Consider the following 14,926-nt stretch of genomic DNA (forward strand, 5'->3'; position numbering starts at 1 on the left):
GGTTCAAAGAAAGCAAAGCATGGTCTCTACTCAGAGTACTGGAAGGCCTGATATAAACTTAACCCCAATGCCATGCCTCCTGCCTTAGTAAATTTACTGAGCACCTAACCAGTGAGAAATAGGCAGAAGTGAATAAGGCCAGATTTCACTCCCTTCACTACTGGTGTGAATGGATAAAGGTAACTCCACTTTCTCTCTGGGCTTTAGTTTTCTCATCCATTAAGTGAAAGACAGGATTGAACTGGTGATTTCTAATGTGCCTTTAAGCTCTGAAGCTCTCATAAGAGTTAAGGATATAATTATGTGTTGGTGTGTGCAAATGTATATGCATCATATATACAAACACAGACACATATATACATATGGTATCTTACAATTAAATACCATTAGCAACCACACATCTTGCCCAATCCCTTCCTGCGACCATGTTTTCCTAATCCCAAACCAAAACTGGACACTGTAACTCATCGTTGCAGCACCTCAGAATCCAGGGGGTGTGGTCAGTGCCCACTGGCGTTCCTCCAAACACCCATGTAAGCGTACTTTAACATGTAAGTGTACTTTACAAGACATATACTAAGTCATTAAATTCCTTGGAAGAAACGGCCAATCTGAGGCAGGGCTGGACTGTGGGGAACAGAACACACCGCAGGAAGCATAAGTTAAAGGTGACAGCCCGTGGCTGCCCAAATTTGGGGCTCCGCTGCCAATGCACCGGGAGGGCAGTGAGTGCCCAGGCTTGGAACAAGCCTGGCTCGGAGCCCACATTTGAGGGCAGGAACCTGCACTCCCGGGTTTGCGCATCCTGCGTGAGCAACTCTGAAAACGTGCAGTCAGGGCGTGCAGCGGGCACCGGTCCTGTTTCCTCTCGCACGTGGCGCCCGGCGTGGGGCTGCAGCGCGGGGCCTCCTCCCCTCCCCGCCCCCCACCCCGCCCCCGAGGCAGGCGCTAGGACCCCGCGAGCCACACGCACTTCCTGGCGCCGCGGTCCAAGCCTCCCGCTCGGCGCCCCCGGCTCTCGCCTGCCGCCGCCGCCCTACCTGGCGAAGCAGTACTCGCAATGGTTGCCCCGCTCGTTGACCGTGAGCACGTAGGCATAGGCCGGGCAGGAGAACAGCAAGTCCCCCACCTGGAAGGGCTGCAGAGCCCGCAGCCCCCGGCCCTTGCCCGGGCTGCAGAAGCGCTCCAGGCCGCCGAGGCCCTCGGCCCTCATGGTGGCGGCGGGGCGCGGCCGCCGGCTGTGCCCGAGCTGCGGCTCCTGGCGAGCTGTTATTGGAGACGCGTCACCCAGAGCTGCGGGGGGCGGGGTGGGAGCCGCCCGGCGGACGCGGCGGCGGCTCCCCGCTCCCCGGAAGGGACGGCGGCCCCGCCCGGGCCTCGCGCGCCCCCGCGGGGAGGGGGACGGGCCCGGCGGCCCCGCCCCGCGCCAGGACCCTCGGCGGCCGCCCCGCGCGCGCTCCGGACCGTTTCCGGTGTGGCCGCGACAAAGAGCCGCAGCCCCTGTGGCTTCTGCGAGGAGGCGTGAGGCGTGTGCGCCTCCGCGGCGTCTCCACGGAGCGAGCGGGACGCGCCCTCCTCCTCCGTGGGAGGGAGGGGGGGGTCACCTGCGGGGAGTAGGTATCCGAGGGCCACCCCTAGACAGCCTGGCCCGAAGGATGACCAGCCCCCGGTAAATAGAAGGGGGCGAAGCCGGCTCCCAAACCCTACGTTCGCTTTCGCTTGTAAAGACCCTAGAGGCAGTGATCGGGGAACGCCAAGGAGAAAGCGGCAGAGGGGAAACCACAGTAGAGAAGTTTGGTGTGCAGAGGGTTGAAGTGTGCTTTTCCAAGGTTAGAGGTTTTTAAACCTTGTGGCTTTAATGGGAACGTAGTTTGCCCTCTGCTCCTGTAGTGGAATTACATGGACGGAAGAGGAAATGCATTGGCCAGCCCAGCTCACCGAGTCTCTGCATGCTGCGAACGATGCAGAGGAAGCCAGAGAGAACCTTGCCTTCAAGGAATTTAGGCTGTTGGGGGATAATGCGATGCTGTGGCCAGTGTCCAGGACACTGCGCTAGAGTTTGCAGTAGTTTTAATATGCTTGACCAGCCACCAACTGTGATCTTAGAAAAGTCACTTGGGTTAGGAGTCAAAGGATTTAAAGCCCACAAAGCCTGAAACATAAATCCTATACACATGCACGCTATTACTTTTCATATGAGATAGGAAAATATAATCCGTGTTCCACATGATTATGTAAAGACTGGAATTGATGTACATGCAGTAAAGACTAAAATTGTGACGAGATCATTTAGCAGAAAACACTACTTCAAACTAGGACCTCAAACAGTTACCTCTGTAAGTTCAGGACTGGTTGAGCAAAGGGAAACGATTAATATGATTGGAGATGTAAAATCAGCGGAATTTTTGGCATTTCAGTAAAATGCCTTTATCAGCTGGATGTGGTGGCTCAGCCCTGTAATCCCAACACTGTAGGAGGCCAAGGTGGGAGGATCACTTGAGCCCAGGAATTGGAGAGTTGGAGACCAGCTTGGGCAACATAAAGACCACGTCTCTATGGGAAATTAACCACCTCTCAAGTGGTGCTGAGGTAGGAGGATAGCTTGAGCCTGGGAAGTCAAGGTTGCAGTGAGCTGTGATGACTCCATTGTACTCCAGCCTGGGTGACAGAGCAAGACCTTGTCTCAAAAGAAAACAAAAAAGTCCTTATTCGTGGCAAACTAAGCCTCTAAGCCCTCTTCAAGTAAAGGACGTTATGATAGTATTTTCATTTGTGCATTTTATTAAGAAACATCGATGGACTATGGCCAGCCACTGGGATAGAAAGATGGACGAAATCAGCCGGCCGTGGTGGCTCACGCCTGTAATCCCAGCACTTTGGGAGTCAGAGGTAGGCAGATCACCTGAGGTCGAGAGTTCAAGACCAGCCTGACCAACATGGAGAAACCTCGTCTCTACTAAAAATACAGAATTAGCCAGGTGTGGTGGTGCATGCCTGTAATCCCAGCTACTCGGGAGGCTGAGGCAGGAGAATCGCTTGAACCTGGGAGGTGGAGGTTGCTGTGAGCCAAAATCGCACCATTGCTCTCCAGCCTGGGCAACAAGAGGGAAACTCTGTCTCAAAAAAAAAAAAAGAAAGAAAGGAAAGATGGACAAAATAATATAGTCCTAGGTCCTTGCATTTGGTACATTCAAGTTTGATAACTCATCATTAGTTATTGAGTACTGTTGACCAGGCATCGTGCTCATCATTAAACACATTATCTCGTTTATCTTTACAACAGCCTAATGAGTTAGGTATTATGCCCCTCATTGCCAAAATTAGGAAGGAAACTAAGACCCAGAAGGAATGATTTTCAAGGCCACACGATAAACTGCAGAATTTGTTTCCAAGTCAGTCTGAATTCAAGGTCCATGCTCCTAACCACAGTGTTTTGCTGCAAACAAACACAGTTCACTGGGATAAGTGCAGTTATGGTGGCTTGTACAAAATGTTCTGTGGTAGTTCAGGCAGGGAATGACAGATTTAGCCTGCTAAACAGTCAAGACAGGCATCACACTCAAGTAACATTAGAGCTGAGCCTGAAGGATGGACAGGATTTTGCAAGTGGAAGTGGGGAGAAGAGTTTTCTGGGCAGAGAGAACTGCATACAAAGACAGAAGACCCTGAAAGGACAGAGCTTGTAGTTGGGGGCTCCTGAGCATCTGCAAGAGAGGACAGGAAATGAGGCAGGAACAGCTGAAGAGCATCTTCTCCAGTGGTGAGTTTTGCCCCAGAGGCCATAGGAGAGCCAGTGAAAGCGTTTGAGTGAGGGGTGGCACATTGAGTCTAGTGTTTTAGACTGATCTGCCAGCAGCATTGTGGGTTGGCTGGGGTGCCAACATTAAGCACTTCGTAACTGTTTACAAGTATGTAAACAGCCTTGGCACGTGAGACCACTGACAGTTTGCATTTGTCTGTGTGATGACCTGATTAGTGTTTACATCCTCCACCAGACTGTACAAGCTCCGTGAGGGCAGGGAATGAGTCCGTTTTTGTTACCCTTACATCACCAGCTCTTATTACTACTCCTGGAACACAGAGAGAATGGAAAAAATACTTAAAGGTTGAATAAATGTCAGGGACTCTCATTCTGATTTCTGGGGGCTCTAACCAGCAAAAAGATGAAAAGACTGGCATAGAAGTAAACAATTACAATACAGTAGACAGTTTACTGTTTCAAGGATTAATTGTGCAAAGTAATCTACCTGTTTACTTTTTTTATTGCAAGTAACTTTTTCCACTTTAATTGGGAAAGATTTCCACAGCTGAGAAAAAAGCAATTACACAGCTACCGAATTGTCTTTCCAGATGAGTGCTGGCTTATTCTTGAGGGTAGAGGTGACTGTGATTTGAGAACACTGGAAAAGAAACCGCCTCATTTCAGAAAAATCCCTGTGATGAACTTAAATGACTCGGGATGGGGAAATGGTCACTGAAGCAGTAGCCATGAATTTAGGAGCTTAAATTACGAAGAAAACTGTTTAAAATAAACAGCCAAAGAATGGCAATAAACCAGCCCCGGGGAGACTGATGACAGCGCTCTTCTTGAAGCCCATACTTGTCACTCTGCCACTCTGTAGTCTCACATTCCGTGAAAGAAGTCTTTGAGCAGCCAGGACCCATCCACTTTTCCTACGCCCTCTGCTCCATAATGTAGGAGGTATGGAATTTGAAAGGAGTTTTTTTGGTTACTTTGCCTCACTGAAACTGAGGAGAAGTGGTACAAGGACGAAAACTCCTTTGCTTAATTTCTCTAACCTAGAAGTTGATCTAATTTATGAGTAAAAGATCCTTCCAACCACAGATTAGCACGTGAAAGAAATAGCTCTGGCCTAGGGAAATGAAACCTTAGCAAAGAAGGTATCCCAGTGAACGTGAGCAAAGGGCCTAGACGCTGTATAGCTCTGCGCCTACATCTACATGTCACTTATTGAGGACATATTATGTATTTACATTGTGATAGACCCTAGTCATACCAAGGTGTAAAGACCAACATATGTGTAAACAGTTATGAAGTGCTGAATGTTGGCACTCATAGATATTAGGTTCCAATCCCTGGAACCTATAGATGGCTTCAAAGGGTCTTGCAAATGTGTTTTAAGGATCTTGAGAGAGTGAGAGCATCCTGGAATATCCAGGTGGGTCCTCTGTGCAGTCGCAAGTTTTCTGATGAAAGAGACAGAAGGAAATTTGACGCAGACAGGAGAGGAGGCAGCAATGTGACTATGGAGGCAGCGATGAGAGCGATACAGTGATGGGCCAAGGAATGCTGGCAGCCACCAGAGCTGGAAGAGGCAAGGAACACCTTTCCCCTAGAGCCTCGGGAGGGAGTGTGGCCTTGCCAATACCCTCATTTCAGCCTGTTAATCTAATTTCAGACTTCTGGTCTCTAGAACTATGAGAGAATAAATTTCTGTTGTTTTAAGCCATCTGTTTTGTGGTAATTTGTCATAGCAGCCACAGGGAGCTAATAAAATTATAATCCAATAAAATTTTAATAGGGGGCTGAACAAAGTGCAGTAGGAAGGCTTCACAGAGAACCTGACATTTTAGCTTCTAGAAGGAAGAGGAAAGATTGACCAAGGGAAAGCAAGGCTCCCAAAATGGGCTTAAGACTAACAGTGCAGGGCTGGGCATGGTGGCTCATGCCTGTAATCCCAGCAGTTTAGGAGGCTGAGGTAGGTGGATCACTCGAGCCCAAGAGTTTGAGACCAGCCTGGGCAATGTGATGAAACCCCATCTCTACAACAACAGCAACACATTAGCTGGGCGTGGTGGCATGCGCCCATAGTCCCAGCTAATCAGGAGGCTGAGGAAGGAGGATCGCATGAGCCCGGAAGGCAGAGGTTTCAGTGAGCTTTGATCATGCCATTGCACTCCAGCCTGGGCAATGGAGCTAAGCCTTGTCTCAAAAATAAAAAAAAATAGTCTGGGAACGGTGGCTCATGCCTGTAATTTCAGCCCTTTGGGAGGCTGAGGCAGGTGGATCACAAGGTCAGGAGACTGAGACCATCCTGGCCAACACGGTGAAACCCCGTTGCTACTAAAAATGCAAAAAATTAGCCAGATGTGGTGGCATGTGCCTGTAATCCCACCCACTCGGGAGGCTGAGGCAGGAGAATACCTTGAAACCAGGAGGTGGAGGTTGCAGTGAGCCCAGATTGTGCTATTGCACTCCAGCCTAGCCACAGAGTGAGACTGTCTCAATACATAAATAAATAATAAAGACCATAGTTGAAATTCACTGGGGTAGGAGAGACTTTGACAATCCAGTAGACAATTTTCCTTGGACTTAACAAATGTTTCCATAGCTCTCACTACGTACCAGGTGCACCTTTAAAACATATTCTCATATAATCCTCCTAATGACATTCCACAGAGGAGAATACCGAAATGAGAGGTGAAGCCAGCTAGACTTCCTGGGTCAAGTGGGGACTTGGAGAACTTTTCTGTCTAGCTAGAGGATTGTAAATGCACCAATCAGCACTCTGGAAACGCACCAATCAGTGCTCTGTGTTTAGCTAGAGGATTGTAAATGCACCAATCAGCGCTCTGTGTCTAGCTAAAGGATTGTAAATGCACCAATCAGCACTCTGTGTCTAGCTAAAGGATTGTAAATATACCAGTCAGCACTCTGTAAAATGGACCAATCAGCGCTCTATAAAATGGACCAATCAGCAGGATGTGCATGGCGCCAAATAAGGGAATAAAAGCTGGCCACCCCAGCCAGCAGTGGCAACCCACTCGGGTCCACTTCCATGCTGTGGAAGCTTTGTTCTTTTGCTCTTCACAATAAATCTTGCTGCTCCTCACTCTGGGTGTGCACTACCTTTATGAGCTATACCACTCACCGTGAGGGTCTGCAGCTTCATTCCTGAAGTCAACGAGACCACGAACCCACCAGGAGGAACAAACAACTCCGGACATGCCACCTTTAAGAGCTGTAACACTGACTGCGAAGGTCTGCGGCTTCACCCCTGAAGTCAGCGAGACCATGAACCTACCAGAAGGAAGAAACTCCAGACACATCTGAACATCTGAAGGAACAAACTCCGGACACAACATCTTTAAGAACTGAAACACTCACGGTGAGGGTCTGCGGCTTCGTTCTTGAAGTCAGCGAGGCCAAGAACCCACCGGAAGGAATAAATTCCAGACACAGAGTCACAGAAGTGACATGCATGAACAAGCTGTCTAGCAATGAGTCCAGGCTCAGAACCACTCCACCATGCTGCCTCTCTGTTCAGCCAGAGCTACAGCTTTCCTTAGAGTAGTTGGGATGAAGGTGGATGGGCAGGAGTGGGCCCCATCATGAAACCCATGAGCCTAGGAGCTAGACGGCACTGTGTAGGCACTGTGAGTCAGAAGAATTTTGGCTGACATGATCAGAGTTTTGCTGTAGAAAGTTCATTTTTTGGCTAAATAGAGAATACACTAGAAGGGGCTGAGGAGACAGAGGGAACTGAGGTGCTTGATGCAATAAGGGGTCCAGAGGAGAGATGTTACTGGCATGAACAAGGGCAGTGATGGTGGCAGTGGGAAGGAGGGACATGGATTTGAAGAACTTTTAATTAACAGGACACGGTAATAGGGGTGAGTGAAGAGAAAGGAGAAGAGGGAATATGAACCATAAAAAATATGTCCAAAGACAACTGACATCATCACCTCCATCCAGTCCTTCCAGTTCATTTCCCCCCCCCACTTCAGCCTTGTGTTTATTCCCCAAACAAGATTTTGTTATTTCTTTCTTTGCCGTATCTCTTGTCTAATCTTTTATTTCCATTCTTAATGCCACTCAGCCCTTAAGGCTTTATGTCTGGTTTTGTGCAGTAGACTCTCAACAGCAGAGAGAGTTCAAATTTTGAGAGATTAGCCCAGGATCATGCATTCCAACTCTGTGTTTCCTTTCACCCCTTACCATTGACTTCCCACTTAGTCAGTGGCATTGACTTAGAGAAGAAATGATATTGCAGAATAGGAGCAAAAGGTCCCCTGAATTTAGATTCAAAAGCCTAGAGTTTTGTATTGCAAAAGCCTAAGGACTTGGGGGACTCAAGGCTCCAGTCCTAGCAAATTCAGGATGATGCAGGAGCCACAACTCCCTCTGCCAGAAAAGATTCTCCAGGCCTGTGATAAGGGAGAATTGGAAGGAAAGCCAGAGAGAAGCTGGGGGTACTTCTCTGAGAAAGAGGCATGCACCATAGTCTCCTTCCAGACTGAACCTTGGATGAGTGAGACAACAGAACTAAACCCCACCCCGCCCATGGGTTTGAGGGGATTCAGAACAAAGCTGACCTATGTCCTAGTCTTAAATTGCCCCCAGACTCCCTGTGTAATAGAAATTCAGTGTGTGGGAGAAATGACGGAAATACTTCATGGGAAATAGGAGAGTGATTTCCAATGCACCCAAGAGGAGCACCAGAGTAGACAAGTTAGCCATCTGCTGCGATCTGAAATGTTTGTGCCACTCCCCCTCAACCCCTCTTCCCCACCAAATTCATATGTTGAAATCCTAACCTCCAACATGGTGATACTAAGAATTGGGGCCTTTGGGAGATGATTAGACCGTGAGGGCATGGGCCTCATGAATGGGATTAGTGCCCTTATGAAAATGGCCAAGGTGGCCGGGTGCGGTGGCTCACGCCTGTAATCCCAGCACTTTGGGAGGCCAAGGCAGGTGGATCACGAGGTCAGGAGTTCAAGACCAGACTGGCCAACATGGTGAAACCCTGTCTCTACTAAAAATACAAAAACTAGCTGGGCGTGGTGGCAGGCACCTGCAATTCCAGCTATTCAGGAGGCTGAGGCAGGAGAATTACTTGAAGCTGGGAGGCGGAGGTTGCAGTGAGCTGAGATCCCGCCACTGCACTCCAGCCTGGGTGACAGAGCAAGACTCCGTCTCAAAAAAAATAAATAAAATAAAAATTAAAATAGCCAAGGGAGCTTGGTTGGCCCTCTCACATTGTGAGGCAAAAAGGCACTATGTATTAGGAATAGGCCCTCACCAGACACTGAATCTGCTGGTGCCTTGATCTCTCTTCCCCAAACTGTGAGAAATAGCTGTGGCATTTTGTTACAGCAACCAGAACGGACCAAGACACCATCCAAGAGCACCATTGTGATGACCCAGAGATCTGTGTGGACTGATGATCAAGGACCAAGTGTTCCAACCCCAGCCAAGCACGCACTGCCTTAGCATCACTGTGCCAGCCAAATGCAAGAAGCAACTCCAGGAAACTGACCAAGATGACATCTCTACCACCCAGGGAAAATGAACACTCATAATGAAAATTATCACAGTTTCTTAAATACACGAGTTTACAGGTGAGCTTCATCATTCAGGTCTCCCTATTCTATATGCCTTTGTTACTGCTGTCAAACACGTTGTCAAAATAACTGCATTAATAATGACATTTCGTTGAAAAACTCCCAGTTGCCCTTTATTATATGCCTCATCAAGGCCAAGCTCTTTTTGGGTTTGAAAACCCAAACCTTAACTGTCGTACACATCTCGAGTTCTATCTATGCTGCGAAGCCTTCTCCAAACATTTCTTCCGTAACAGTCCCTACTTCCTAAAGTCTTATCTGTACCTTGTTGGCTTATGATCATCAACCATAAACACACACACACACACACACACACGCTTATGTGTATTCCCATGTAAATTAAAAGGTCTTCGAAGGGAAATACTGTATATTGTATTTATTTCATAGTCTTCTTAGTGGAGAACTTGATACAGTATCATGTGTTAAATTTGGAAATATTTTCTGAGTGATTGAGGTACTGAAATTGCTGATCAGGTTTTGATGGGAGGTGACACTTGGATTTTAACAAGTATATTACACGGGGCATGTTTTTGAACTGGTACCTAGACTTTATGACACCATATCCAAAGAATGAATACATAATTCTAGGTAGTGAATCTATGAAGTGTTTAAAGAGATCAGTAGCTTTATTCATCAGAATCTATTCTGAAGTAGTTAAAAAACAATTATATTAGTAGAAGTGATGAGAGTTTCCTAATCATGGAATTAGTGTTGTCTTGGGGTGCCTATGGATCCAGATGGCCAAAAGGCACCCACGTAATGCTCTGCCATGTCACTGGCAAGCAAAGGTTGTGGACTCGAACAGAAAAAACCTTTGCTTCCAGGCTGAAGTGCAGCAAGAGCAAAATTCCCCTAACGCATAATTTACAGTCCTCACACCAGCATCTCAACTGCATTGCAGCATTTTTACTAGAGGCAGTTACCCCAGAAGAAGAAACTCTATCAGTGGGAGGAGTAAGAAAGCCAGAGAAATCATGCTTAAATTAACTATTTGAAGGTCAGATTTGATGAATTCTTAAACTACCAGCCATGCCTTCTTGTATTTGAGGGGGTTGGTGGGGAGAAAAGCTTAAGCTGACTTTGTATTCATGATTCTGGTAATGTAATAGCTCTGCCAGATACTAAAAATTTAATAAAAAGGCAAAAAAGAGCCCAGAAAATACTACATTATAACATGTTTGGTCCTGAACTAGACATGTAAGCTTTTAAAATGTTTATCTCTGGAAAGTCTAATTACACTTTTTTCCCCATCTCCCCCCTCCACCCCCGCCCACCTCAAAAAGTACCAAAGGTGACAAATTTCAGAAGTCTTGCATATTTCTGTCTTATTGAGAACTGCTAACAACTTCCTTACTGCAGTGGCGGGGGGGGCGGGGGCAGTGTCACGTAGTGGCTGAAGGAGGGGGCTGGGCACAGAACTTGACTTCACTGCCACAGGCTCCTTCAGCATCTCACATGAAGCCAGATTTTTCAGTGCTTCTGTGAAATTCCAACTGATTTTATGTGAGGGGCAGGGAAATTCCACAAAAAGAAGAGAGAGGTGATATTTAAAACCTTATTCTACTTGTTTTATTGGTTTAATCTTGACATAGAGTTTGAATATATCAGTCTAGTTTTTCTTCTATATGAGGGAAGAAAAATACAGGAGGAAAAAAGATGACAGCATGTCACATGCTGTCATCTTAATTGGAATGTATTGCAACACTGCAAAAAAAATTGGGGGGCTTAGTTTTTTTCCTAATAAGGGTTAAAATCAGTAACATTAAATGTTTGTTATTTGGGAAATGATTAAGATTAAAGGTAGATATAACATTTTCTTAAACCAAAACAAAAAAAAAAACCAGGATTTTTTCTTTTCTTGATAACAAACTAATTTATGCAACTTTATCTTTAAATACAGCGAATTTAATGCTCAGGTATTAATAATTATTTTAAATGTTTTGGAAAGTACATAGAAGTCAAGCAAATATCTGAATATATTTCAAATGCTACTTTTTATGAAGTTTTAAAAATTCAGGCTTTTGTTTCACTGGCTTGTATTTCGAAATATAGCACTTTGAATACAGCAGATGACATTTTTATTTTTTTCTTGCATCAGTTGTTAGTTTCCCTTTACTAGAGGCTACGTCTCTGTCTTTTCTTATCTTCAACATTTCGTAAATTGAAATTAGAAACATTGAATACTGATGAGAAAAATAGATTATGTGGAAAAACAAGAAAACAATTAGCAGAAAACCAAATACTATATGTTCTCACTTGTAAGTGGGAGCTAAATGATAAGAACTTATGAACACAAAGAAGGAAATAATAGACACTGAGGTCTACTTGAGAATGGAGGGCAGGAGGAGGGAGAGGAGCAGAAAAGCTCACTATTGGGCACTGGGCTTAATACATGGCTGATGAAATAATCTGTATGACAAACCCCCATGACACGAGTTTGCCTATGTAACAAACCTTCACATGTACCCCTGAACGTAAAATAAAAGTTAAAAAAATGATTAATAAGTATAGCTTTCAGGGTCAAAGGATACACCAATTGCAGAACTTTTGCATCCTTTCCTTATTTAGTCATTTATTGATTTAACTGCAAAATGCTCTCTTGGGTGCTGTGGAGGAGCCAAAATTAAATTGGAATCAGATCTTGTCCTCCAAGAATTTAGACTCTACAAGAAGAAACATGACATATACTTAGAAAGCTCTAAAAATCTACTAGAATGAAAACCCCATGAGGTCAAGGATGTTTGTCTATTTTGCACACTGCTATAGCCCCAGGCAAAGCCTGACACAAAGTAGGTGCTCAGTAAATATTGGTTAGATGAATGGATAATACAAGGCAGAGCATTGAGCCATGTTAAGAATTGAAAACAAATAAAACAAAAAAATCAGTGATAGGAGGGACAGGTAAGTTCCAGCATCTTTGAAGTTATAAGTGTAATTTATAGATAATTAATCTGACAGTCGGGCCATAAACAAAATCTCCTGTGTTTTGCTATTGTTTTTGAAATCAATCAACTGCTCTGCCATCCTCTTCATGTAAGATCAGAAGCACAATGCTTAATATACTTAACACATTTCTTCATTGAAATGAGGAAGTTAGAGTAGATTTGTGTTTGTGGGGTCCTTTTAGGTGGCAGAATGATTAAATGTGGACAGCTAGTCCACTAAACCCCTGATTTCATAGATGTTATTGCCTTGGAGGGAGACTAAAGGAACTAAATAAATAATAATGGAGGTGTTATGCAAATATGCCAAAAATTGTGAAGACAAGACATGAATGACTGAAGTTTGGGAAGCCTGGGAAGGAAGATCATTAAGGTTATGTGAGTTTTAATGTTTTATTATTTAAATTAACTTCAACCAAAAAATTGCCTTTGTCTTGCCTAAATAATGTTAAATAAACCCAGCTTACTTTCTTATATTCTCTGAATTGTTTTTCAACAACTTTCTGGATGTTTGACTAAATATACACAGTGTCTGTTTGTCTTGGGGCATTTTCTTACAGAGACCTCTTTACTAGATAATTGTGCCTCCTAAGAGGCAGTGCCAGCGTCTGCTACGGTTTTGCCTGTCTGCAGCAGAATGAGAAAAGCACAGTGTGCTACTTTTAAGGCTAAACTGACTCATTTTTAAGGACTTTAAAAAATATCTGAGATCAGGACATTTTCAAGGTTAGAATATCTTTTGCTTTTGAACAATGGAGGCTGTAGATGGTATTCTTTTTATTTTTATTTTTTGAGACAGACTTTTGCTCTTGTTGCCCAGCCTGGAGTGCAGTGGTGCAATCTCGGCTCATTGCAACCTCTGCCTCCAGGGTTCAAGTGATTCTCCTGCCTCAGCCTCCTGAGTAGCTAGGATTGCAGGCATGTGCCACCATGCATGGCTAAGTTTTCTATTTTTAGTAGAGATGGGGTTTCACCATGTTGGCCAGGCTGGTCTCGAACTCCTGATCTCAGGTGATCCACCCGCCTCTGCTCCCAAACTGCTGGGATTACAGGCATGAGCCACTGCGCCCAGCTGTATTCTTTTTAATGTTCTAGGCAAAATAAAAATGTCAACACTCTGCAGATCCCATCTTCTTTTAAAAAATATTATACTCATCTCTAAAGTGTAGAAGCACAAATGTTATGAATAGTATTACAGTGTCATTGCAGAGACTACTCTGGAATTATTTCTTAACCCAGATTGTTGAGTCTTCAAATAAATTTATGCTAAATGCTTAGAATCATGACACTTTGATTTATTTTAGGTCTTGGTCATGGACACTGGTACATGTCTACACCATTTAATATACAAGACTGCTGTGGACCAAGAAGTATAAGACCACAAGTAATTGAATAGAGAACTATCATTTATTTAAAGCCATTTTAAAAATTCATTTCTGTCCTTATCACAATTTCATTATTTTTGGAAGACAGATTAAGCATCTTTGAGGCCAGTGTTATTAACACTACCATATTAAGCATTTACTGATGTAGTTTTATTGAATCCTATTTTTTCTTTGACTATAAATGATTTATTTATGTTACCCAGAGTACTGAGGAAACAAACTATGGAAAAATTACAAGGCCACTGATTTTATTGCTTTATGAGCATTCTATATTAATTATATAAAGTTTTGAAAACACAGATCAACCCAGTGATTACTAGTGTGAGGTTTTTGTTACAGATCTTTTTATACATTTCTTTATGCACATGTAAATATTTTATAACAAAAAGGGGATTATATTGTACATACTGTTTTATAACCTGGTTGTAAATCTCTTTCCAGAACAGTAAATAGTTTTCAGTATCATTTTAGTGGCTTTATATTGTCATGTTCTATAATAATTCTGTCATCTACTTAACTAGTTCCTTGTTAAATACCTTTGATGTCCATTTTTTTCTATTATAATGTTGAAATCAGCATCTTTGTCAAGTAAAATCTTTATTTACATTCCTGAATAATTTGTTAGGCTAAATCCTAAAAGTAGAATTGCTGGGTAAAGTGTATACAAATTTATAAGACCTAGTATGTTATATGGAACTGATATAAAATGTATATATTTATTTATTTGCATACTTATTATAATGTTTACAGCCCATAGAGAGGATAGAAAAAGTAATTTAACTCATTGAGTATCACTCCCTGCATTTCATTTTAATTTCCAATAAATTCATCACAGCTTATATGAGACATTTTAGAGGAAATCATCAAACTGTGGAATAAGAGATTCTATATATCATTTAGTCCAAAAGCTTTACTAGAGTCAAGGAAACTGAGGCTGAAGTCATTATGTATCCTATTCACAGATACAGCTAAGAAGGATAAGTGCCAATCCAATCGTGGACTCTGGTGCTGTCTTTTTGCTCCAAGATGCTCAGGGAAGTTCAAGTTGTTCTTCTTTAGATATCCAAGTAACACTTGAGAATTAAATGCAAAGAAGTGAAATAGACTCTGATATATAAGTTTCACCATTAATTTTGTGGTTGGTGTTATTAACAAGATAGAATATTTAAAAATCATTTTGTGATTAAAATGCTTAGCTCAGAAAAGCTTTCTAAAACGTTGATTTATTAT

General features: G+C 43.7%; 1 protein-coding gene across 2 annotated transcripts in view; it reads right to left on the reverse strand.

The window, feature by feature from the left end:
• Positions 1-1,543, reverse strand: part of SMYD2 (SET and MYND domain containing 2) — a 56,793-nt gene extending 55,250 nt beyond the window's left edge. The window contains exon 1 of one of the 2 annotated variants that reach the window (XM_012506609.2): positions 1,041-1,543. In XM_012506609.2, the coding sequence (XP_012362063.2) occupies positions 1,041-1,213 (173 nt within the window). In that variant the 5' untranslated portion in view covers positions 1,214-1,543. The remainder of the gene's footprint in view (positions 1-1,040) is intronic. The other variant, XM_030812881.1, reaches the window with a different exon arrangement.
• Between the last annotated feature and the right edge of the window lie 13,383 nt (positions 1,544-14,926).

This window comes from Nomascus leucogenys, chromosome 5, assembly GCF_006542625.1.
Source record: "Nomascus leucogenys isolate Asia chromosome 5, Asia_NLE_v1, whole genome shotgun sequence".
NCBI lineage: Eukaryota > Metazoa > Chordata > Mammalia > Primates > Hylobatidae > Nomascus > Nomascus leucogenys.